The following is a 25,625-nucleotide window of genomic DNA, read 5'->3' on the forward strand; positions in this document are numbered from 1 at the left end:
AAATGTCTGGTAAATATTTACAAAATGTACGATATTCGTTAAATATATAGAAAATATAGGACAAATATTTTCTGCTACTAGGGGTAAATCCGAATTTAGGTGATCGAATCTGCATAATTATTAAGGGGGTCGTACAATGTGTCGGGTCCGAAAAAAATGATTTTTTGTTTTTTCTTCGGCTAAATTACTTCCAAATCATCCCTAAAATATGTCTGTAATAGGATTTCCCCGTATTCAAAGTCGCTAAGAAGTAATAGCCGCTTAAGGTGAGTCACAATTATCTTCGCGTAATGCGTACTTGAACTTTAAAACGCGTTTTTCTCAAAACTACATTTCTCAAATTGGCCGCCAAGTTTCAGAAGAAACTACTGAACCGATTGCGCTCAAATTTGAATAACATGTTCAGTAGAAACATAATTACAACTGGTACCAGAATCTTAGTAATATTTATCATAGTTTTTTTAACTCAAGCTAAATTCATCGAAAAGAAAAAACGAAAATTTCAAATTAATTAAAAAAACTGGCTCAATTTTTTAATATTCAAATTTTTGACTTAACTCTGGTACCAGTTATAGCCACAGGTTTGTAGATTAATAATCAATTCAATTTTTTTTTATTTCAAATCAGATGAACAGCCGGAATCGTGGCAGCCATTTCACTACTTTCTTTTTTTTACAGCGGTCTCTTTCGAAAGTTCTGCACTAGAGAAAAACCAATATTTTTGCTTAAAAAATATACGTGTATAGTTTGTTTAAGTACAAGTAAATATGTATTAAACATTTTCAAGTATGTGTAATTTAATGATCTACGAGGAAAAAAGTTCCAAAAAAAGCGGAAAAAAAAACTGGCCGTTACATAGTACGACCCACTTAATGCGATGGAGACATGAGATTTCCCGATAAATCCCGGATCGATAAATCCGGAATGTCTAGATTAGGGATATCTAGATTATTTATCTAAATCCTGATAAATCCTGGTTTTGAGGAGTACGGTGAAAATATAGTCACTATAGCCATTCGTTAAAAAAGAATGACAGACAGAACCCACTTCGCAGCTGAAGGATTAAACTCGGGTACATCTCACATCTTTTCATCTAATTTAGATGAAGTTTTGCGAATACAGCGCATTAAGGTGAAATGAAATCCCCCTTAAATCAATCTACTCGAATAAGACACTTTTATTAACCGTTTGAGCACAGAGCCATTTCAACATATGGGCGATATTTGTCTGACCGTGCAGGCAATATTGGACCAAACGTCGGGCGCCTTACGACGCTCTTAGTAGCCAAAGGGTTAAGGGTATTGGACCAAACTGTCCGAAACTTTGACATCTGACTTATGAGCGCTTAAGAATTATCCTGACACTTTCAAAGTTCAGATTTTCAAGATAAAATGTGTCTCTCTTAACCTAGACCAGAACCAAAATGGCGTCAACCTCTCATATTTCGATATACAATTATTGAAGGCTCTGATATGAGAATCGAAAGGGTCAGGACAATTTTACGACAATTTAGAACACTCTGGTAATCGATAAACTCGCATTTGAACGGGATAAAGGTAAAAAAAAGTGTTGTATGCGCTTCTTTGCTAAAACGATGGGAATACGAGGTCTCGGAGTGAAAATTTAATTGACACGGAAATCACAGATGGCGCAGGGGGTCCCTCTGCAGTCAATTAGGCCCCAAAAGCATGAATCCAGGTGATTTCTAGAGTTTTACTTCGATTTCCTTATAATTATTCTACGAAAACGACATATAGAGTATGCCATTTAGTACAATATCCAATATAATCCGACCCAGCTGTCAATATAAAAACGAACCTTGGCAACGTAGGCATTTAGAAAAATCTTCTTTACCGACGTCAAGTTCCTCGACGCGTTTCACTTCACCTTAACCTTTAAAGAATATCAGATTACGTACATACGCATAGCAACGAAAGATGGCCGCCGAAGTCTTCGTCGTCGTCATTCTTACGTCTCGAGCTTCGATCACTTCGGATAAAATCTAAGAGGGAGAATAAACGAACGTGTCTGCTGTCTAAATGAAACGAACGTTTTATAATAAAATAAATGAACAGGCGGAGACGCGGCGTGCGACACGGCCGTCTGGCCTCTTCCTTACTTTATGCTCCATCCCTGGATTCCTTTCTAGGTTATGGCTACACTACAGCCTATCAAATCAATTCAGATGAAATCAAATCGAAAGGTATTCTTCTTACAGTCGTGACTACCCTATATCCATCGGATCGGATACGGACAAAGTGTATAAAAAGTATACTAAGACCAGAGATGAGCGATGAGAGATGTATCACGCCATTGTCGAAAGGGAGTCACGGCTCCCTAGAACTCCTTTCAAAGGGGTAAAATATTCTCAATCGGTACTGGAAACCCTGTTTTTAAATACAGCACAGTATCGATTAAACGAAGTTATCGCCTTTTGGTTTTCAGTATCAGGGTCAACGTATCTATGGAAAGAAGTCCACGAATGCCGAATAAAATTCTTATGCGTGGATAATTGAGATTACGATGCGTATACCCTGTTTTACCGACCTCGAAGATTTCGCCCCTTCGAGAGTAGTTTCAATTTCTACAGAGGTGTAAAGAGTGTAGCGGGTGCCAAGGGGCCGCGCCTCCCTTCGAAGGAATGGCGGGAAGCATCTCCCCGCTCATCTCCGTTAAGAAACTTGTATAAAAGGTATAAGAAAATTCGATCGGCCGTAAAGTAGCCTAACCGTAGATTCATGGAATATTTAAGGGGGTCGCGTCCTCTCGGAGCGGCGCGTCGGCCATTAGTCGAGGCGTAGTTAGATCGGTAATTTCGGCCCCAGCGGCACACACGTTGGTACAAATCCTGAGGTTATTATCGCTAATATTAACGCTAATTAGTAACGATCGCCCTCGCGCGCGGCGCGGGGATCTCCAGGACTCGCCAAGGAGGACTCCTTCCACGTTTCCCCGCGAGAATTTGAATTTCAAGCGCCATCTTCTTTCCAGGAATCTTTCCTGCGCTTTTTCCACCTTCCCCTCGGCCTTCGAGCGGCGCTAAAAGCGCAAAAGACGAGAGAGGAAGGGAAAAGCCATGCGGAAATCTTCACCTACGCATCCGGAATACGATATTAATTATTGTAATAAGCGGGAGCCCGCAATTCGAGGTCCTTGTCTGGTATGAAGTTTGCTCGAAGTTTACTTCAGTATATTTACCATCAAATTGTATTTGCCCTATTTCAGGGGGGGGACGATTCAGGCCATGATACAATGTCCTCACGCACAATTGAGCCTACGAGTTTTCGTCGCCCTCTTCTCTACTTTCCCAATCCTGGAATTCTTTTAACTCTTTGAGGCCCGGTGGTATTAATACATTCGCGATCGCTGACGTGAATACACGTCTTTTCAAGTTCGATTCCTGGCTTGCCGCTGACGTGAATTCACGTCATTTTAAATTCTATCCCTGATTGCCGCTGACGTGAATTTTAAAATAATATTTCTGATTGCCGCTGACGTGAATTCACGTCATTTTAAATTCTATCCCTGATTGCCGCTGACGTGAATTTTAAAATAATATTTCTGATTGCCGCTGACGTGAATTCACGTCATTTTAAATTCTATTCCTGATTGCCACTAACGTGAATCACGTCCATGACGATACACGATACAAGTTTGCGGCAGTTCAGTTTCAGAATTTAAGTATTATCGCCGGTACTCAGTATTTGAAACGGAAAAAAATTGCCGATCGCGAATGTGTTAAAAGTGTCCTACCTTTTTAATGCGTGAATATGCACGGTGGGACTATTTGAGTCCCACCCTATAACAACAAACTTAATTGAATTATTATTATTTCTTTGTTTTTATATTATGCTATTCCTTTGTTAATAAAAATCAACCAACTTTGTACAATTTAAGAAGTGAATTTTCCGTGCAACATGGGACTTTTTATTTTCTACAATTCCGTGCCTTAAAGGGTTAAACCGATCTGCTTCCGATCGCACCTCACATAAAAATTAAGGTGACACGAAAGCGACGTTTAAGGAGTCAATTATTTATTTTCGCCGAACTGGGTGTACGGAATCGTTTAAAGTTTTAATATGCAAATAAGGAGGCCCCGAGGAAGGTCTTACACCTATAAATTTTCAACTTTTACACAAAAATGTAAAAAATGCTTATAAACAAATTTAAGGGAAAGAGATGCCACGGGTGTCACGACCTTCCTCACGGCCTCCATATTAGCATGGCAAAATTATAAATTATTCGGTGCACCCAATTCGGAGATAAGTGGCATATAAACAATTTATTTCTTAAAAGCCACCTTAAGATGATATGAAAGTGTGATATATATGTTACGGTGAAACACCGAAATCTGGAGAATGTCGACTTTCACCGGTGAATGCCAACATTCACATAGTCGCTTCGTGTATGTCCGAAATACTTGCTAAATACCCTTATTTCTGACTTACACCGGTAAATGTTGACGTTCACCGGTGTGTGATTGTCGACACACACTGGAGAGGGTCCGAATTTACAACACTGTAATGAAATATTCGATCTTTCACTGACGTATTTGGTATCTGTTGACATTCACCGGTGAAAGTCGACATTCTCCAATTTCGGTCATTCACGGTAACATATACATAACAAAAAGTCAAAATATGTATAAAACCTTTCTCGAAACTGGGCGCACCGAATTATCCGGAACTTTAACACGTAATTATGGCCCTAAGGAATAACGCGCTACTCGTGAAGTTTCTTTTTTCGACAGAAATTTCCTACTTATCTGGGACAAGAACCAAAAGAAGATATTTTCTGTCGAAAAATGAAATTTCATTGGCATCGCGTTCTTCCTTAAAGCCTCCATGATCATGCGTTAAAGTTTTAGATAATTCAGCGCACCCAGTTTGGAGAAAAGTTTTATAAATATTTTGACTTTTTGGTATGTATTTGTCACACTCTCATATCACCTTAAAATTGAAGTTTGACAAATACTTTGACCTTTTGGTATGTATATATCACGCTTTCATATCACCTTAAAATCCCCAAGTTGGACAAAGGTACCTCCTTGTCTCGGGAACTCTCCTTCTGGTTTTCCTTCCTCTTCCTCGGTATTTTTGCTGACAACCAGACAGGGCCCTCGCCATTTCGGAATTAACAATAGTCCCTGAAGAGCCCACCGTGCGGCTCGTACCCTGAATACGATACTCGATTAACCCCTTGCCCTACGATTTAAGGTGAAGTGAAACATCCTTCAACTCAGTCGATTCGAATACAACACTTTTTTTTAAGGGTATCAGACCAAACAGTCCGAAACTTTGACACATCACTCCTGATCATCTAAAAATTGTCCTGACACATGAAAAATTTGGATTTTTCAACAAAATTTTTTAACTCAGTCCAGACCAGAACCAAAATGGCGTCGAGCTCTCATATTTCGATCAATATACAATTATCGAAGGCTCCGATATGAGAATCGAAAGGGTCAGGACAATTTTACGACAATTTAGAACACTCTGGTAATCGATAAACTCGCATTTGAACGGGATAAAGGTAAAAAAAGTGTTGTATGCGCTTCTTTGCTAAAACGATGGGAATACGAGGTCTCGGAGTGAAAATTTAATTGACCTGGAAATCACAGATGGCGCAAGGGGTTCCTCCGCAGTCAATTAGGGCCCCAGAAGGCATGAATCCAGAGGATTTCTGGAGTTTTACTTCGATTTCTTTATAATTATTGTACGAAAACGACAGGTGGAATATGCCATTTGGTACAATACCCAATATAATTCGACCCAACTGTCAATATAAAAACGAACGTCGGCAACGTAGGCATTTAGAAAAATCTCCTTTATCGACGTTCATCAAGTTCCTCGACGTGTTTCACTTCACCTTAAGTTCCAACAGCGTGGGCCCGAAACAATGTTTACATTTGGCCCGATCGATGTACAATGGCGGGCATGAATGCCGCCCCTGCAGATACGGCATCGCCTGTGCAGGTTGGAAGGGCATTGATGTCTCCCAGTGTAGCACGGGCCAGGCTCGTGAAAATCAGTTTTGCCCGAATACCTGACCACGAGTCCACAAGTTGTAGGGCAAAGAGTTAACAATTGAAAGTCGCGATGGAAGGATCATCCAAGTCGCAATTACTTACCGCCGACAAAGAAACATCCCGATTCTGCACGATGTACATACAGTAGGAAATTTAGCAATTATCCAGAAGCGCTTATGAACATTTTTAAATTCCTTGTAAATAACAAAATCACCTGAATGTAAGGATGTAGCCTTAAGGTGATATGAAAAGCGCTGAAAAATTCAATCGAGGTCGATAAATTAAAATTCATCTATACTCTTTCTTTTTTTGGTGGGAACGTCATTTTAAATACTCAAGTGGGAACCTAAGCTGGCGCGTCACGTTACCGACATTTATATTTATGTCGAAGTCTTTTACAGTCTACGAAGCCTTTTACAGTCTAGAATTGTACGATATGAAGCGTTTCATATGCCATTTTAGTAAAGTAATAATAAAGTGATCGACGTAAAACTGTCGAAGTCCCGTGAATTCATTATTCTAACAACTGTTTAGGACCACCGTCGCCATCTGTGATCACCTTAAGGCGATGTGAAAGGGGCATCGAAGAGATTACGTTTATAAAACTTTTCTCCCAACTCGGTTCACCGAACAGTTTAAAACTTTACAACGTGAATAGGGAGACTATAAGGAAGGTCCTGAAGCTCATGAAATTTCAATTCTTTTCACATTTGTTTATAGGTATTTTAAAAATAGTTTATAAAAAATGAAATTTCCCGAGTTTCAGGACCTACCTTAGGGTCTCCATATTCACGTTTTAAAGTATGAAACAATTTGAGACACCCAGTTCTATGAAAAAGTTTTATGAACGAATGAGCTTTCGGATGCCACTTTCACATCGCCTTAAGGGGATCGAAGAGGTTTTGTTTATAAAACTTTTCTCCCAACTCGGTTTACCGAACAGTTTAAAACTTTACAACGTGAATAGGGAGACTATAAGGAAGACCCTGAAGCTCATGAAATTTCAATTCTTTTCACATTTATTTATANTGAAATTTCAATTCTTTTCAAATTTATTTATAGGTATTTTAAAAATAGTTTATAAAAAATGAAATTTTCCGTGTTTCAGGACCTACCTTAGAGTCTCCATATTCACGTCTCAAAGTATGAAACGATTTGAGACACCCAGTTCAATGAAAAGTTTTATGAACGATTGAGCTTTCGGATGCGACTTTCACATCCCCTTAACCCATCGTCAATCTCTCACCATACGTCACTAAAATCACGTCACCCTTCAGGACTTGGATCATCCTTCCGGAGTACCCACGAGAACCACTTTGCGAGCGCCCCAGCTAACACAGGGAGTCCCGGTGTCATTTTTATCCGCAAATCTAGGATTAGGCGAATTACCCTAGGTGCGTCTTAGCCGAATAACCAGGGAATAGGGGGGGTGGGAGGGGGGAGGGAGAGGGAAAAATCCGAAAGAAAAAGGAACACGACCCTGACCCACGACGGGGCCATGGGGCATAGTTTCTAAGTCGGTATTACCAATATTATTTATATTCATAATAACACGAATGGCGAAAAGAGAGAGAGGGGACGATGGACGTTCGTAGGCACGATTCACTGATAAAGGGCTCGACAAGGGACTTGGACGTTATCAGGACCGTGATAAGAGAAAAAAAAAAGAAAATAGGCGGTTCGATCTCGGTGCGGGGGGAGGGAAAGGGGACAGGGGGGCGTTTTCAGTGCGAGGTGGTAACGCCGAGAGAGGTACCGATTTGTGATTTTTTCCTCCTCTTAGGGCCAGGTATTGTTAAGCGTACGATTATACATTCTAAATAAATAGTGTGTGCATTTAAGTATACCGGCGTGCTTTTCGGTTGGTTGGTCTCTTCGCGGTCGGTGTGCCCTCCTCTTCCTGTTCCTCGTTTACAGGATGAAGTCGAGCAGCGAGGGTCCTCGAGGAATGGTTCCTGTGGATTTTTCTTCCATACTGATTTTTTTTTTTATTATATATGTAATATATATGTAGTATATATGTAATTTGTACCGAATCTTCGCCTTAAGGTAAAGTGAAACCCCCTTCAAATCAGTCGATTCGAATACAACACTTTTTTTTTAAGGGTATTAGACCAAACTGTCCGAAACTTTGACACATCACTCCTGATCATCTAAGAATTGTCCTGACTCATTGAAAATTTGGATTTTTAAACAAAATTTTTTAACTCAGCCCAGACAAGAACCAAAATGGCGTCGAGCTCTCATATTTCGAACGATATACAATTATCGAAGGCTCTGATATGAGAATCGAAAGGATCAGGACAATTTTACGACAGTTTAGAACACTCTGGTAATCGATAAACTCGCATTTCAGCGGGATAAAGGCAACAAAAAGTGTTGTATGCGCTTCTATGCCAAAAGGATGGCAATACGAGGTCTCGGAGTGAAAATTTAATTGACCTGGAAATCACAGATGGCGTAAGGGGTCCCTCTGCAGTCAATTAGGGCCCCAGAAAGCATGAATCCCGAGGATTTCTGGAGTTTTACTTCGATTTCTTAATAATTATTGTACGAAAACGACAGGTGGAGCATGCCATTTGGTACAATACACAATATAATTCGACCCAGCTGTCAATATAAAAACGAACGTCGTCAACGTAGGCATTTAGAAAAGTCTTCTTTATCGACGTCGATCAAGTTCCTCGACGTGTTTCATTTCACCTTAAGTTAAAGAAGGTACGACGGTAAAGAATAGGAACTAGGAAGAATAGGAAAATTCTAAAGAACTCTAAACCTCCGCGATGGGACGTACGGGACAATATAACCGTATCGTAGAAAACTAAAATTCACGAACGGATCTCGGAGTAAGAAAATTGCTAAATTGGTAAATGGCTCGACTGGCCCAAGCAGGCAATAAGTCCCTTTCTGGAAATTTGTCCGACATCTCTAAAGCAGCGAAGAATTTAAAATACATGACTGTCGCTCACGGAACATCCCGCTTCCTATTTTAACGACTAATTTCTATTTACATTCATTTTTATGTTACCAACAGAATTAGCATAAACGTTTACTTCTTTTTTCCCGGTTAATACCAATTTATCCTCATTTCAATTAGTCCATTTCTGCCCAAACCACCCAATACCTAAGTAGGGAGGAACATTCCGTGAAAAATTAATAATTAATAAATAATAAACACTAAGTATCAAAAATTCTTTATATAGAAGTTTCACTTTCAGCCTTAACTTCGAAGATCCAACGTTATCATCAAATTCGCTTACCTTGACAGCCGTTGAAGAGGTGAGGGGAAGAGTCGATTGATCGGACCGCAGTTGCCTTGCAAACGTAACAATCGTCATATATTTGTCCTAGCCCTTCATTTATTTGTACAACGTGCCGTCCTGACTCGCTCTAAACAAGGTGCCCATGTCAAGGGACGAAAAACGAGAAAGGTACCGGCGTCGATTCCGCATATAGGTAAAGGTTGTGCAAGATTACGTCTACCTTCCCTGAAGAGACCTTCTTTACCTACAATGGCGGACATGAATGCCTCCCCTGCAGATGCGACATCGCCTGTGCAGGATGGGAGGGCATTGATGTCTCCCAGTGTACAATGTGGACATGAATGCCTCCCCTCCAGGTACGACATCGCCTGTGCAGGATGGGAGGGCATTGATGTCTCCCAGTGTACAAGATTCCTCTCTCCCCGCGATCGTATCGACCAACTCGATACGAGCCATCCGAAACGTATCCTTGACTTCCCTACAAGATATACATGTATATCCTAAATTTCGGTGAAGCGACTCGTCCTTATTGGACAAACACCGTCGTCCCATTGAGCGAATCGAGTGACCCTCAAAGCGCGGCGCGTTAACCCTTTGTGGTCGATGCCGCCACAATGGCGGCATTCGCAAATCGTCATAGAAGTCGGTGCCGCCCCAGTGGCGGCATTCGCAAGTCGACATAGAAGTCGGTGCCGCCACAATGGCGGCATTCGCAAGTCGTCGTAGAAGTCAATGCCGCCACAGTGGCGGCATTCGCAAGTCGTCGTAGAAGTCGATGCCGCCACAGTGGCGGCATTCGCAAGTCGTCGTAGAAGTCGATGCCGCCACAGTGGCGGCATTCGTAAGTCGTCGTAGAAGTCGGTGCCGCCATTCGCAAGTCGTCGTAGAAGTCGGTGCCGCCACAGTGGCGGCATTTGCAAGTCGTCGTAGAAGTCGGTGCCGCCACAGTAGCAGCATTCGCAAGCCGTCATAGAAGTCGGGGCCGCCACAGTGGCGGCATTCATAAGTTGTCGTAGAAGTTGGTGCCGCCACAGTGGCGGCATTCGTAAGTCGTCGTAGAAGTCGGTGCCGCCACAGTGGCGGCATTCGTATGCGTATGTCGTCGTAGAAGTCGGTGCCGCCACAGTGGCGGCATTCGCAAGTCGTCATAGAAGTCGGTGCCGCCACAATGGCGGCATTCGTAAGTCGTCGTAGAAGTCGGTGCCACCACAGTGGCGGCATTCGCAAGTCGTCATAGAAGTCGGTGCCGCCAGTCTTGCGACATAATGTCATTAAGGGGATGTGAAAGTGGCATCCGAAAGCTGATTCGTTCATAAAACTTTTCTACAAACTGAGTGTCTCAAATCGTTCCATACTTTAAAACGTGAATATGGAGACCCTAAGGTAGGTCCTGAAACTCGGGAAGTTTCATTTTTTATAAACTATTTTTAAAATGCCTATAAACAAATGTGAAAAGAATTGAAATTTCATGAGTTTCAGGGCCTTCCCTACAGTCTCCCTATGCACGTTGTAAAGTTTCACACTATTCGGTAAATCGAGTTGGGATAAAAGTTTTATAAACAAAACCTCTTCGACGCCACTTTCGCATCGCCTTGATCCCTCAAATGTAGGAAATTATTTTTTAGGGGCATGGAGATGTGCGTCATGTTTTACATTTGCTCCGACTAGCTGGTACTCCCATTAGAGAAATGTGCCGATCGCGAAGGGTTAACGCGTCGATGCTTAAAAATAAAAATAAAAACCAAGGCACGACCCTCTGAAACCCAATTCGTTGTTCCCGTCAAAATACTAATAAAACGTGAAATTGTCAAATATTAACCCAACATTAACTGTTTAGAAGTGTTTGCCAAGCGTGGATTTTTATAAATTAAAATGCATTTAGTCAGCGTTATAAAGACGCAGGTGTCACACATTAAATTATGTTGAAAAATTGAACATTTAAAAGATGTACAAGTTTGCGACTTCAAAGTCATGTAGAGGATACAGAGGATCAAGCGCAGTTTGATAAGGTCTTCTCGACAGCTGACGCGCTCGACGGGACTCCGGCCTGATAAAAAAAAATCGATTCCCGAGGGCGCGATCACGATGCCAAGACTCGCGATCCGGGAGATATTCCTTCTAGATACAAAACCTACCCCCGACGTCGCCAACGCCGAGGGTTCCGTGCCCCTCCTCAAGAGGCGTTCCCGGGCCTCGAGAATCCCCTCGGTAAGGCGACCAACCTAAGCCCACTCGCGGGGGTACATGAAGTAATTCGCTAATGCCAAAGTCGACGAGATCACCTGCCCAGTCTCTGACTTCCGTCTCGCAGCGGCCCCTGATCGCGAAAGGGATTCCTCCCCCATATACGTCGATTCACAAGGGGGCCGCGTAAGTTCAAACCGCGTTCCGATCCTTCAGGAGGGCGTCGATGTCCTTGAGGATATCATCCGAAGGCGTGTCGAAGGTCATGTAGTCCTCGTCCTGGGCGCCGACCAGGAGGCTGTCGCAGGGCAGGCCCATTTTAACATCCTGGGCAGGGGGCGCGACGTCGTCCACGAGGGCCATGTGGGCGTCGTCGGTGCTGCTGTCGCAAAGCCTAACCTCGACCCCGGCGCCTCTGCCGGCGTTGGCCGCGTCCTGGAACCTCTCCACGGCGCCGTCGGTCTGGGAGGCCTCTTCCGGGTCTCGCGGGGGGGCGGGGGCGCGGTCGAGGAGGAACCGCCGCGGCGAGCGCCTCAGCCGGACTGGCGGGACCTTCGTGGCGCGGCCCGTTATATAGGGGCCCTCGGTCACGTGGTCCCCTGTCACGTGGTCTCCGGTCAGCTGACCGACTGCCGCGGCCGCCTTCAGTTCGGCCAGCGTCTTCACCGCGCTCTTGAGGAACTCCCGCTCGGGCTGGTCCTCCGCTCGCCTCCTTCGCCTCTTGATCTCCTCCAGGCTCAGCACTCCGAAGTCCAGGCTCGACGTCTTACCCTCTGGCTCCGTTTCCGGCCTCTTCCGCTTCCGGTCCCGCTCGTAGCCGCCGGCCGGTCTTCGGCTCGCCCGCGGGGGCATCGTCTTCACCTTCCCGCCCCCGGGCTCTCCCAGGAAGTCGTCGGGCTCGTACGAGTAATACGCCGCGCTCTCAGCCTGGATCTCCTCCAACCTGATCTCCTCGTATGTCTTACAGTAGGGCACGCGGGACTGAGGCTTTATCGGCGAGGGTACGCTCTCATTGTCCGACTCTGCAAGAACACACCAAGAAAATTGGGTCAGCCGCGCTCGGTCACCACTCGCCCCGCTTCCTCCTAGATTTAGATTTACATATTTATGTGCAGTTATATATATGTACGTATGGATAGGCGTCTCTTTCTCTCTCTCTTTCTCTATATACACAGCTCGAGGGTGCGGGAGATCTCGGTCAATCGCCCCCTCGCGTGCCTTGCAGCCTCTGTCCTCGTGTCGCTTCTCTCCCTCTCTCTTTCCTCTCTCTTTCCTCTCGTTTTTCTCTCCGTACTCCAATTTCGAGGGAAAATCAGCCTATTTCTTCCGTATCCTTCCTCTCGTCCTTTAATCTCTAGCTTCTACCGTGGGCGGGTACAAGTATCTCGGTTCCTCTCTCTCCCCTCTTCGTCTCAAATTCGTGATCGCAGTTCTCGCTTTCCTTGACTTCGCCAAGTCTTGCCACGACTCTCTTCGGCTTCCTCGACATCTCTTCGCCTCGCTCCTCTTCGGCATCGTCAATTCTCTCCCCTGCTTCCGGAGTTCCATCTCCCTCGTGGAGGTCCCCCTCTTCCGGGTGCGCGTTCCCTCGCATCCCCGAAATCAAAGACGAACGGGGGAAAAAAAATAGAAAAGAAAGGAAGAGGAATCCGCGAATCTCTTCCACGGCACGACACCCATCCCCCACACCAACGACGCCCGAGGAAGGTGACATGAAAAAAGGGGGGTACGAGAAAAGCCGTCGTCTGAGTTAAAAGTATTAATTTTCATATTTCTTTTCTTCTCTTATTTTTTTTTAATCCATTTTTTTTCTTTTTCATTCTTTCTTTCTTGTCGCTTACATCAATCATATAATAATGCATTGCTTTAGCGTTAGGTTATCTCTTAATAGCAGAAGTAGAGAGTTTATATGGCGAGCCGTCGTGGGGGCGGTCGTCCCGGCGACACTTCCGGTGCGCGCGCGGGGGGGGAAACGAACAAGGAGGGGAAATAAACCCCAACAAGGAAATCGTGATAAACGCATAAAGCGCTTGGAAAACGCCTCGCAATTCCTTGGGAAAGAGGAGGGGGATAAACGCGCCGGCGCGGCCGCCACCGCGAGGGCCTTACAGGGCTGTCCCATTGAGCGCGTCGAGGGTCACACGGAGCAACGCGTCGCCGCGTTAATGATGAGAAAATCCCCTCTAAATCGCGGCGAAAAATTGCGCACGGGGGTTAAGCGACCCACTGACTTTTCCTCGACATTATGGGGCTGCCATCCAGAGCGCGGCGCGTAAACGCGATAGAACAAAAAACAAAAAAAAAAAACAATCGGAATCGTTCTTAACGCATTCAGTGCCGAAACAAATGACGATTACGATGTCGTAAACCGACCGTATACGTCCCACGTGGGACGGAACGTTATGCAACTTCACGCGTCGCGCTCTGGGTACCGCACGAGTCACCCCGCGCTCAGTGGGACACCCCCGTGTCACGCAACGCGCATCCATTGAGCGCGTCGCCGCGTAAATGATGAGAAAAACCCCTCGAAATCGCGGCGAAAAATTGCGCACGGGGGTTAACCACTGACTTTTTCTCGACATTATGGGGCTGCCATCCAGAGCGCAGCGCGTAAAGGCGATAGAACAAAAAACAAAAAAAAACAATCGGAATCGTTTTTAACGCATTCAGTGCCGAAACAAATGACGATTACGATGTCGTAAACCGACCGTATACGTCCCACGTGGGACGGAACGTTATCCAACTTCACGCGTCGTCTCCGAGGAAGTACGCGTCGAGGCGTCATGACGCGCCGCGCTCTAAGTAACGCACAAGTCACCCCGCGCTCAGTGGGACACCCCCGTGTCACGCAATGCCGCGTAAATGATGAGAAAAACCCCTCGAAATCACGGCGAAAAATTGCGCACGGGGGTTAAGCGACCCACTGACTTTTTCTCGACATTATGGGGCTGCCATCCAGAGCGCAGCGCGTAAAGGCAACAATAGAACAAGAAACAAAAATAAAACAATCGGAATCATTTTTAACGCATTCAGTGCCGAAACAAATGACGATTACGATGTCGTAAACCGACCGTATACGTCCCACGTGGCACGGAACGTTATCCAACTTCACGCGTCGTCTCCGAGGAAGTGCGCGTCGAGGCGTCGTGACGCGCCGCGCCCTGGGTAACGCACGAGTCACCCCGCGCTCAGTGGGACACCCTCGTGTCACGCAACGCGCATCCGAATCTCGGAGCCCCCGTGGCTCTCCAGCCAGGATACGAAACGGGGAGGGGGATCAAGAGGAAGAAAAAAAAAGGAAATATAACAAGAAAAAGGAAAAAAAAATAAAAATAAAGAAACAACGAAAACCTCTCGCGAGGGAGAGCGGCGCAAAACGCGGGACTCGGGCGTCCACTGAGTGCCGACTTCCCCCCGACCTCCCCCCTCCGGGTGCCCATCTCGCAAGAAATAAAGTAACGAACCCAAAAACCGCAAAGAGGAAAAAGTAAAGTAAAATAAAAAAAGAAAACGGAAAAATAATAACCCGCACGATGTAACGAAACGAGGGCGCCTTTTTTCTTTCTCTCCCTCTCTCTCTCTCTCTCTTTCGAGGGATCCGATTCCTCCTCTTCGGGTGGGCCCGATTGGGCAACGAGGACGAAGAGTCCCCCCGAGGTAAAGCACCCACTCTCCCCGAAGAGGACCCCTAAGAGGGCCCCGAATAAGCCGAGGGGTACGCGAGCGACGAGAGACGTCGAGAGGGGCCCAAACGGAGGGGACGAGAATGCAGCGAGATCGGTGCCTTTCCGGAGAATCCTCCCTTCGCGGGGGGTCGTACGACGAGATGAGGAGGGTCGAGAGCTCCTCCGAGGCGGGGAGAGCAATCGAGAAGGAGAACCCGAAGGGGAGGGCCCGAGAACTCTTTCTCGGGAGAGAAGGACGAGGAGACTGCTCCAAATCTCGCTTTTACGGCATTTTCCGAGTCGCTCGACGAGCCCCAAAAATTCCCAGGACCAAAAAGAAAAAACAACAACATAGGAAACAATTTTCAAAAAAGTGAAGAGAAAAAAAAACAAAGAACAAGTATATGTCCAATTACGCGGCCCCCCCCCCCCACGCGAGAGAGAGCAGCGGGGCGAAAGTCGAGACACCGCGGCCCGGCCAAGTACATATTCGCACCTATACGCGTACGTATTTTTATATATAATATATATATATATAATCTCTCTCTCTCTATCTATCTATATATTTACTCATATAATCTGTATATTTTTATTATTTCTTCCACACCTCTCCGTCCGCCACGACGGGCCCCACTCTCGCGGGCGAACCCATTTTCCTGCCCCCTTCCCACCCCTCCCCACCACCCCCGCGAGAGCGACCCCCGCCGATCCTCCACGAGATCCCGGCGGCGAATTTTTTTTTAACTTATTACACTCGATATACAATTATAGTATGAACCGCGGATCCGCAGTTATAAACCATGCCCCCGCGTAAGCGACGTAACCACACCGACCAATCGCCTGCGAGCGTCCTCGAGTCTCCCCTTTCCTCGCTCCAATTATTTATTTATTTAGTTATTTTTTTTTGTCTTGTTTTTAATTACCACTAATTATATCGCTATCCAGTATTAATCATCCTCCTCTCTCTCCCTCTCCCCCGCTCGGCCGAGCCTTCCCTCTCTCTGCTGAGACCGATCGGGAGTGATCAGCTGATCGCTGTCAAACCGCCGGCCACGTGGAACGATCCAATCCGAGTCCACCGTTGATTAAGTTGCCATAAGTAATAGCAACAGTTTTACTAAATAGGTACCACAAGGCGCGACGTTATAATAATGGCGCGAGTTATAATAATGCGATTTTGAAAGATGCCAAGCAGCGCGATTGCGCCTTTTATCTCGATATGAACAAAAATGCGAAGACGCGCGTCAAAGTGAGAATTACATTATTAATCATTTGACTAGGATAATCCATAGAAAAAAAGATATGTCCAGGCGCACTTGGAAGAAACAGGCGGAATTTAGGGTTTCCTAGTGCCATGGGAGCGCTTCTGGCTGTCACAATAATAGGGCTAGTACCAAAACCAAACAAAGAATAAANTAATAAAAAACATGATAATAAGACGATCGCCCTGCATGGCACTCAAGGGGTTAAATCGAGACAAGCTAAGAGCAGAATCCTAGTAGAATCCATTCCAAGGAGCTCGTATAAACGGAAATTTCTCGCAATTTTCCTCCTCATAAATGTAAATAAACTTAACGAGTGGACTCGAATCGCCCTTCGAGCTTCCTTCCCGATCGGCTCGAAATTCATCGACAGATTAATCGCCTGTAATCGATACAGGAGAGGGTCGAGGGAAGGTCCGGAAAATCGGGACGGCCCCCACGTGTCCACGCGTTCGTCCGCCGGTTCCTCTCTCCCTCTCCTTCTCTCGCAGGGTATAAATATCGTTAGTAGCTTTATAAACGCAATGCTCTCGTGATGCGTACGCCGCGTGCCGGGGATAATCGATCACCTAAGGTAACGCGTACGTGCGTGGGCGATTAATCGCGCGCTTATATTACGACCGAGGTCTCCTTAATGCTAAATTAGTCGATCGCAATCAACGAGGCCGACACACGCGTGCACGCCACGCGCGGCTCTCAATGGCGGTCCCTTTAAACGCAGCATTTCAAAGAACAATAAAAAAAAAAATATATATAAGAAAATTGAACAACAAAAAGAGAAACATGGGAGACAAAACCAACTCGCCGATCGTTCCCGGTTCCATGAAACGTCGACGTGTCTCCATGATCTCGCGGTCAGAATCCGCCTTGCTCTCGAAATTTTATTTACAGCCTCAGGGACAGCGTGGATCTCTTCAGCCCCGAGAGAGAAGAGTTGATCCAAGGTGTATGTACAAATTTTCTAACATCACTTCCGGGCCGCGTATCGTCGCCTCTGCCCTGTTCCCTTCCTCTTTCCGAGGACCGGCTGCGTTCTCGACGTTAACCGTCCTCGCGGAAAGGCGTGCGTGCACGCGTGCGCAGGGGCGGGTAAATCCGTCGTCTCTCTCTCTCTCTTTCGTTAATCTCTTTTACATCATCGGTAATAAAAGGGAGCGGCAACGAGGAGGGTGGTCCTCTCAGAGTGGGTGGAAAAAGGTCTCCGACGTTGCGAAACAACGACCCCGAGAGGGGATAGAAGAAAAATGGAGGAAAAATTGAAGAAGAGAGCACCCGAGAGTTCCGCGGACTCCTCGTCGCCTCTCCGAACCGCCTTTGTTTGTGGTCAACGAAGACTTTTGCGCTACGAACAAAAGAAACAATAATTCTCTCTCTCTCCCTCCATCTCGCCCTCGCCCCGGAAGTCCGCCTCTTCGAGCCGCGCACTTCCGGCTTCGCGAAGTGCCGCAACAGCTAATCGTCTCAACTCCGGATGTACTTCCGTTTAACGTACGGCTTTCCTGGTTTTAATTAATCACTCGAGCTTGAGAACCGTGTCTCTTCTCCCCTGCGTTAATTCCGTTCCAATTTCGAGATGCCGAGGTCGTCGAGAGGGACGCGAGGGCCCCGAAGAGGACTCAGGGGGTCGATTCTGTATCCTTGGGGAGAGCGCTCACTTTTCCCCCCTTCCTCTCGGGTGAGTTTAGCCGATTCTGCATCCTCCGAGTGAAAAAACGCGCTCACTTGTGACAGGGCGATCACAAGAAGCGGGGAACACGCTCACTTCTCGTACCTTCTCACGTAAGATCGTTTACCCGATTCTATATCCTCCGAGTGAAAATGTCTTTATGAAAGTCCGCTCGCGAGCCAGTCGATTCTATAACTTTGGCTAGAGTGCTCACTTCTCGCATTGTCATCTGACGTGAATTTATTCGTCCGGTACTTTAAGTAAAAATGTAAAATCTCCAGACTGCGAGAACTCGGTGTTGTTCGTCGAGCAATGTCACGCGAACTATCTCACATTTGTAACATGGTGAATATTACGGAATCGCGGGAGACGTTCGCTTTTAGAATTCTCCCTAGATTCGAGTTACAGAATTGACCCCAATAAGTGAGAGCGCTCACTTCTCACACTTTCATCCCCTAGCGTGAATTTATCTACCCGATTCTGTACCCCGTGAAAATGTGAAATCTCTAGAGCGACGGGATGATGAAAAGAAGTTTTGATATCGTTAAGTGTATATGTTACCGTGAATGACCGAAATTGGAGAATGTCGACTTTCACCGGTGAATGTCAACTGATACCAAATACGTCGGTGAAAGATCTAATATTTCATTACATTGTTGTACATTCGGACCCTCTCCAGTGTGTGTCAACATCACACACCGGTGAATGTCAACATTTACCGGTGTAAGTCAGAAATAAGGGTATTTAGCAAATATTTCGGACATACACTAAGCGACTATGTGAATGTTGAGATTCACCGGGGAAAGTCGACATTCTTCAGATTTCGGTGTTTCACTGTAACATATACATATATGATTGGCTCCTATGCTTAACAACGTTATGAATTTTTTACCTCGTTTTGAATCTTCCGAACATGTGTATAGATGCGCTCTCTATCCTTTATTCTATACATTGTTCCCCGCTCACTCTTTCTCTCAGATCTCGCATTTCGACACGAAATTTCTCATCGAGTATTCCCACGTGAAGTATCATACATTTTCACCGCAATGAAAGTAATAGAATCGCGGGAGGTGCTCTCTTAGCATTTTCCCTGGAGTCACAGAATCGACCCCCTGAAGAGGACCCCGAAGAGGCCCCCCTTCGCTCGCAAAACCACTGCCCGAGAGAGTACACCCTGGAAGATCGCGAGGAGCCAAAACATATGAAGGCATGTGTCACGCAAAACGGCTCGGTTCCCGATCTCTCAGGACCAAGTGGAGGCCGCCTCGCCCCCGATAAATATAATAAATAAAAGGAAAAGCCGAAAGAGCGCGAGCCAGAGAGGGAATTCGAAGAGAGGCCCTCTTCGTGGAAATGAAATTAAATCCCGAGCCCTATCCGGGGAGACCCGCGAAGGGATAGACCAAAAGAATCCAGGAAACAGGAACCGAGTGACACGATATCGAGATAAATACGAGTGAATATACATTTTTATATATATATATATGAATATATATCGATGTAAAAGCATTAACAATTCCGACCGCGATTGTCCCCTTCTCGTGCATTGCCTTCGCTCTCCACGTGGAGTAGTAACAGGAAAAAAAAAAAAAAAGAAGAACGAAGAAGGCCAACGTAACGAGAAACAACACGAGAGCCGAACTCTCCTCGGAGACCTCATGGGGAATCCTATCGATTTTGACAATTGATAACCCGACACACCAAATTACAAAGGTAGACACCTAACCCTCGACGTTTTCCTCCCTCTTCCTCTCGTTCACGAGGGTTCCCTACATCAAGTACCCCTCGGACCACAAAACGAGACGGAAAGGGGCTCTCGCTCTCCCTCTTTCTCCTAGCCGGCGAAATTCCGACTCTTGTCTCCGAAAGGAGCTCCATTAGCTCGCAAGATAAATGTAAAAAAGCCACACACGAACCGCTCGGCAGTGTTGCAAGGTTGAATACATGAAAATTCTCCTATTGTAATTGATAACTACCTCAGATTTCCTCAAAGTATTTATTTTCACCACCAGGCGGCGCTGCGACGTCTCGCCAATGTTGGGTGATTAACATTTTCTCAATTGACAAAAAGAAAAAGAAAAAAAAGATAAGTAATCCGAGCCTGATTTCGGCTATCCGTAATTCCCTCCACTCTTGTTTACCGATCATTAATTGTTAAATACACATAATTTAAATGCCTCAAATGTCTGTCTCTCTTGTTTTGGATTTTAAAAATCCAAATCGGTTAACGAGAATTCTCTCGGATTAACTTCGCAATTCCTGCCTTCTTCGGTCAATCCTCAAACGGATTGCTTTCCTCGAGTTTGAGGAATAAACGATCAAGCCTAGCAACACTGCCGCCCGAGCAAGACACGGGAAAGCAGCGCCTCTCTTTCTCTCTCTCACTCAGTTTCTCCCCCTTTCAGGCGGGTATTTGCAATACCAAGTGCCCAGGAGAAGAGTCCCATTTCCCGGCAGTGTCTTTCCTCACGGGGGATTTCACGTGCGCAAGGATTCGCCGAGATCCTCCGGTGCGATGATCCTCCTCGGGATGGCCACCTCGAGGACGATCGTCAAAGTGTACGAACAAACGCCTCTTTATCCGGCCCCTTCCCGCAAGCCTTGACACACCCCGCGAGCATCTACCCCGACATCGCGTGACAACGTATTCTCGATTAGATGGCCACCTCGAGGACGAAGATGATCGTCGAGGTCGAGGTCGAACGGCCTCGAGTATTCGCTGCTTCTCTGCAACCACGGATGCACACCAGAAGCCCTCACCCTCCGGATCGCTTGACACCTCTCTCGATGAGATGGCCACCTCGGGGATAAAGATGACGAAGGTCGTGGCCCCAACGAGGACGTCAATTCGTTTCCTCTCCGCGAGCACTGGTGCACCCCGCAAGCCTCTACCTCGGGATAGCCTGACAATGCTCTGTCTCTCCCTTTCTCTCTTTCTCTCTTCAGGCCCAGATGTGAGAAGCTCGTGGCGAGGCGAGCGTCCACCCGGAGGTTCGACTCAGTAGCGCCGGTACGAGGTGAACCCCAGGAAGGGAAACGGGAACCTCGAAGACTGCGGCTGGGAGCCGTGCTGGGCGTGAATGGGCGAGTAAGGCGGCCTTTGTAGCAGCGGCGAAGACGGCTGATTTTGCAACGGCGACAGGGACTGACCGTGGGTCTGAGAGTGCAGACTCGCCTGGTGGGTGTACGAGAGGGCGTGCTGGCACGTCGTCGACTGAGCGTTTTGTACATTGGGTGGATGCTGCCCCGCCGTAGGGTTGCTCGGGACGCTCAGGCTCCCGGTTATGTTCAAGCTGTTCGGAGCGCTGCTGGGGATTGTCAGACTGTTCGGGAGGCTCAGGGCGTTCGGGAGGTTTACGTTTGTCGGTAGGCTTGAGGGAAGGGAGAGGGTGCCTGGCGTGAGGTAGTGTACGTTAAAGGACGGGCGGGGGGGCTAGTAAAGCTTCATACCTTCTTCGAACTGGACGATAAGGGGATCGACTACTGGGCTGCCGATGAAACTGCTGGCCTCGCTGCTACCCCGACCCTGGTCGGATTCGGTGCTACTACCGTCGAACTTTGTGTCATCTTGAAGAAGGATGTCCGATATAACATTCCCTCGAGGGTACCCAATCCCGACAATTTTTCGGTATGCGACGAGTCGAATGTACGAAGTCGTTAAGGTGAAGTGAAACACGTCGAGGAACTTGATCAACATCGATAAAGAAGACTTTTCTAAATGCCTACGTTGCCGACGTTCGTTTTTATATTGACAGCTGGGTAGAATTACATTGAATATTGTACCAAATAGCATACTCCACCTGTCGTTTTCGTACAATAAATATCAAGAAATCGAAGTAAAACTCCAGAAATCCACTGGATTCAAGCTTTCTGGGGCCCCAATTGACTGCGGAGGGACCCCCTGCGCCATCTGTGATTTCCAGGTCAATTAAATTTTCACTGCGAGACCCCGTATTACCATCGTTTTAGCATAGAAGCGCATACAACTCTTTTTTTGCCCTTATCTCGTTCAAATGCGAGTTTATCGATTACCAGAGTGTTCTAAATTTTCGTAAAATTGTCCTGACCCTTTCGATTCTCATATCAGAGCCTTCGATAATTGTATATCGATCGAAATATGAGAGCTCGACGCCATTTTGGTTCTGGTCTGGGCTGAGTTAAGAAAATTTTGTTAAAAAATCCAAATTTTGAACGTGTCAGGACAATTCTTAGATGATCAGGAGTGATGTGTCAAAATTTCGGACAGTTTAGTCTAATACCCTTAAAAAAAAGTGTTGTATTCGAATCGACTGATTTGAAGGGGGTTTCACTTCACCTTAAGCTGCCGGGCATTTCTTTGCAATTGTCATTTTTATTTAACTCGAACTCTTGGGGCGAACGAATGCAAGCTACGAGGGTAAAACCGAGTTGTCTACTCATCGCAAGGTATCGAGTCGCTTCAGAAGTTCATGGACTAGTTTGTAAAAATTCAAATATTTCTTGCAACGAAATGAGACACAGGTTAATTGATAGTGTACCGCGTGGTACCGTTGATTATTTCTCGCATCCTACCTGATGATTTTATTTTGCATGCAATTGTGTTCAATGAGAGTTTGGAAAGAGTTGTCCAGAGATTGATGAAACGATTCGATAGCTCCCGCACGATATTTGTTTACTCAAGTCGTCGTTATTCGAGTAGTTTTCCTCGCCAACTAGTTCCTCCTCCCTTCGTGGAGTCGACTATATTCCAAACTCAAGTCGATAAAGCATTCGACTCGTCACATCCCCGGTAATTTAAACGGTGAATGATTTCTTACCAGGACGGTTCGACCACTCTGGATTCGCTGGTTTCGTTGCAGGTTTGACCGGGTTGATTGGATCATTGATTGTCCGGGCTTTCTTGTGCAAGAACGAGCAATGGGGCTTCCTGCAGCCCGAAGGCTGTGTCTCCCAGTAACAGGGAATCATTTTACGGTTTTTCTACAAAAAGGAATCAACATTTTCAATAGGCAAGCTCTCGTAACCTCCCTTGGTTTATCCTACGACTTCCCCGATGATATTTACCTTTAACTCCATGTGCCTAAAATTACAGTGCTCGTTGAGGCAGTTACCCTGCTGCCAATACGAACACATGGTTTCGCATCCCAGTGCGGCCGGTTCATGTCTAAACGCACAATTGTCGCCCTGTGAAGCACATTCGATTTTAATACCTCCCCGCGTCGTAACCATCCAAGATGAACTTCTACCACTACTCGCAACAACTTGCAGTGCCTTAATATAGCATCGATACTGCAAAGATGTTGCAACTAAACCTAAGACTACCCAAACATCCATTAAACTCTTTCCAGAAAATATTAAGATCAACCCCGTCCCTCCTCGACGATACCAAAATTTAGGTCACTCGACTCAGCAATTAAAACAACGCAAAGTGCACCATAGTTTCCATCCAAGTCCAGAATTTTCCCGCAATTCTTCCCAACCTAAAATTCCTTCACGAACCCGAATAAATCCGCGGCTAAACCCCCCACGCGCTTCGCATTTCTCTTGACGTTCACTCCAATCCCACTCCACCTCCAGCAAACGTGCGACCTGTCTCCAACATGGCCGACCTAACCTCGCATCGCAACGTTTCCACACGTAACGCGGACTCCATTGTCCTGAACCACCTTCGGCCGCCTCGAACGGAGAAAAGTTCAGGTTTTCGGCGTTCCGCGATGGTTTTAATGCACCTCGCCGGCTTACCTTGATGCAAGTGGAGTAGTAGAAGAAGTAGCAGTCGGTGCTCTTCTGGGTGGACTCCATTTGCAAGAACTCGTATAACGCGGAGTGATCGTGCTCCTTGCTGAAAAATACCAGAGGCGAGAGTTTTAGGTTAAGCGGCTCATCCCGAGAGCCGGGAGCGAGGAAAAGCCGAGGCGAGCACGTTACCACTTAGAGCGAAACATGATCGCGAGTCGGGGAAATTCGAACTGCGATCGAACGTCGGCCTCCGGAGTGCCCCCGAAACGTGTCAACGGACGAAATATCGAAGGGCCTTTCGAGCGCCGACGAAGGCCGATATTTCACTTCCACGGCGTCGGGGGACAAAGTGGACGAAAAGTTCGGACCAGCCGGAGGGAAACGACGGATCGGGGGAACTTCCGTCGTGCGGGGTATGCGCCCAATCGAAGACTCTCGGTCGCTCCGTCGGCCGACGCCGTCGAGAGAGTGAAATATCGGCCGAAGAGTCGGGCAACCGTTCGCGACGAGCCTGGAGGTCACTTTTTCCGAGCCGTGTGTTTGGTACTTACGCAGAGCCGCGCGGCGAACCTCGGTGACTCGTTTTTGCCCTCGCCGAGACGACTCGAAACCAACACCACGCGCGAACGTTCTACCCACGTAAGCACCTCGCAAGGAATCCACACCACCACGGAATCGAGCGACAGGTTCGACCGCGCGTTACAGCCCCGCTCGCCTCGCCGCCGTCGATCACCGCTCGCGGCACGCTTTCCCGCGAAGGGCGCATGCGCGGACTCCGGCCCTGTGATTGGCCGAGCGGCGCGGCTCCAGGGGAAAGAGGCATGGATCTGCGAAGAGATGGAGGGAGGAATGCTGCGCCGGCAAAGCTCGAGACGGAAGGGGGAGGAAGGGTGGCGGCCATCTTGCCCTGCTACCAATTGCTGCTTTAAAGGGAGATAAAAAGAATTTCAAGCACACGGGCAGGAACTGTTCCCGGTTATTTCCCATTTGTATGCTCTTACAAATAATGTACGATACAACTTTAGGGTGTCTATATCTTCTTGCGGGCACTTTATTCCTATTCAAAAAAAGGCGCGTACATGTATACCCTGCCTGCCACCAGGGGATAGGTAAGTTAGAGTTCTAAATCCAGTAAGTTACGTCAGAAACGAAGAGAAATTCCCGGTAATTTATCGGTAATTTCTCCAAAGCCTTTTCTATCGAGATATTATGAGAATTTGAATTTTTCAACAGAGCGAACGAGAGGCTTCGATTAGCTATAGAGAAACATCGTAGAGGGGAATTTCCGTTGTACGTTCTCCGTAGCCAATCAAAACCTTCCATTCGCTTCGTCGCAGAATGAAATATCAGTTCGTTTGAAAAGAAATGGCATGGAATTTTCCGTGAAGTTGCACATACGTGAATATTTTTAGTTGGAGGTAAATACGACCCTGTAATCAATATTTTCTAAAGGAATTATTACTCTTTAGGTTGAACTTTGAAGTTGATCGAAAAAAAAAGTTATTTAAACGAAGAAGCCTAAAGTATAAATAACAAAATTAACGTTCTCTTAAATTCTCAATGTTCCCGGTAACTTACGGTATGTTCCACAATTACCTTCTCCAATTTAATGTTACCGAGAATTTTCGAACTCTAAGGTAAGTACAGAGATAAGTATAAGCAGAGGCAGAGTTGGGAAATTTCACGATTTTCGAGGTTTTTGACGTACATTACGTAAATCAAGTAGTTTTCCGTAGACAACGTAGAAAACCAGGAGAAAACGTATCAAATATGGCGGACAAGACAAACGTAGGGCCAGAGATCAGTTGGGAGATTGCTCACGGGCAGGGTCGCGCGATC

General features: G+C 46.4%; 2 protein-coding genes across 3 annotated transcripts; both read right to left on the reverse strand.

Annotated features, from left to right (window-relative positions):
• Positions 1-9,622: 9,622 nt before the first annotated feature.
• LOC111674198 lies at positions 9,623-10,634 on the reverse strand. The gene is made up of 2 exons (XM_023433620.1): positions 10,499-10,634; positions 9,623-10,363 (listed from the first exon to the last, which is right to left on the reverse strand). Exons 1-2 carry the CDS (start codon positions 10,524-10,526, stop codon positions 9,792-9,794), a joined length of 600 nt encoding a protein of 199 aa, XP_023289388.1. The 5' UTR covers positions 10,527-10,634; the 3' UTR covers positions 9,623-9,791.
• Positions 10,635-10,838: 204 nt separating this feature from the next.
• LOC105700128 (zinc finger CCCH domain-containing protein 11A) lies at positions 10,839-24,630 on the reverse strand. Of its 2 annotated transcripts, none has more exons than XM_012425739.1 (6): positions 24,338-24,630; positions 23,790-23,889; positions 23,112-23,231; positions 22,865-23,027; positions 21,519-21,635; positions 10,839-12,497 (listed from the first exon to the last, which is right to left on the reverse strand). In XM_012425739.1, exons 2-6 carry the CDS (start codon positions 23,847-23,849, stop codon positions 11,668-11,670), a joined length of 1,290 nt encoding a protein of 429 aa, XP_012281162.1. In that variant the 5' UTR covers positions 23,850-23,889; positions 24,338-24,630; the 3' UTR covers positions 10,839-11,667. The 2 variants fall into 2 exon arrangements, with proteins under 2 accessions (XP_012281162.1, XP_012281161.1); XM_012425738.1 differs by lacking the exon at positions 24,338-24,630 and adding an exon at positions 23,976-24,254.
• Between the last annotated feature and the right edge of the window lie 995 nt (positions 24,631-25,625).

This window comes from Orussus abietinus, unplaced genomic scaffold (assembly GCF_000612105.2).
Source record: "Orussus abietinus isolate OABI.00-Male unplaced genomic scaffold, Oabi_2.0 scaffold824, whole genome shotgun sequence".
Classification (NCBI taxonomy): Eukaryota; Metazoa; Arthropoda; class Insecta; order Hymenoptera; family Orussidae; genus Orussus; species Orussus abietinus.

Coding starts and splice junctions, on each gene's coding strand:
- LOC111674198 (XM_023433620.1), bottom strand. CDS start 10,526: ATGACGACTTGCGAATGCCGCCACTGTG. Junction 10,364..10,498: donor TTGCGAATGCCGCCACTGTG/GTGGCACCGACT, acceptor GCCGCCACTGTG/GCGGCACCGACTTCTACGAC.
- LOC105700128 (XM_012425738.1), bottom strand. Junction 23,028..23,111: donor TTAGGCACATGGAGTTAAAG/GTAAATATCATC, acceptor TCCTTTTTGTAG/AAAAACCGTAAAATGATTCC. Junction 21,636..22,864: donor AGAGTGGTCGAACCGTCCTG/GTAAGAAATCAT, acceptor TCCTTCTTCAAG/ATGACACAAAGTTCGACGGT.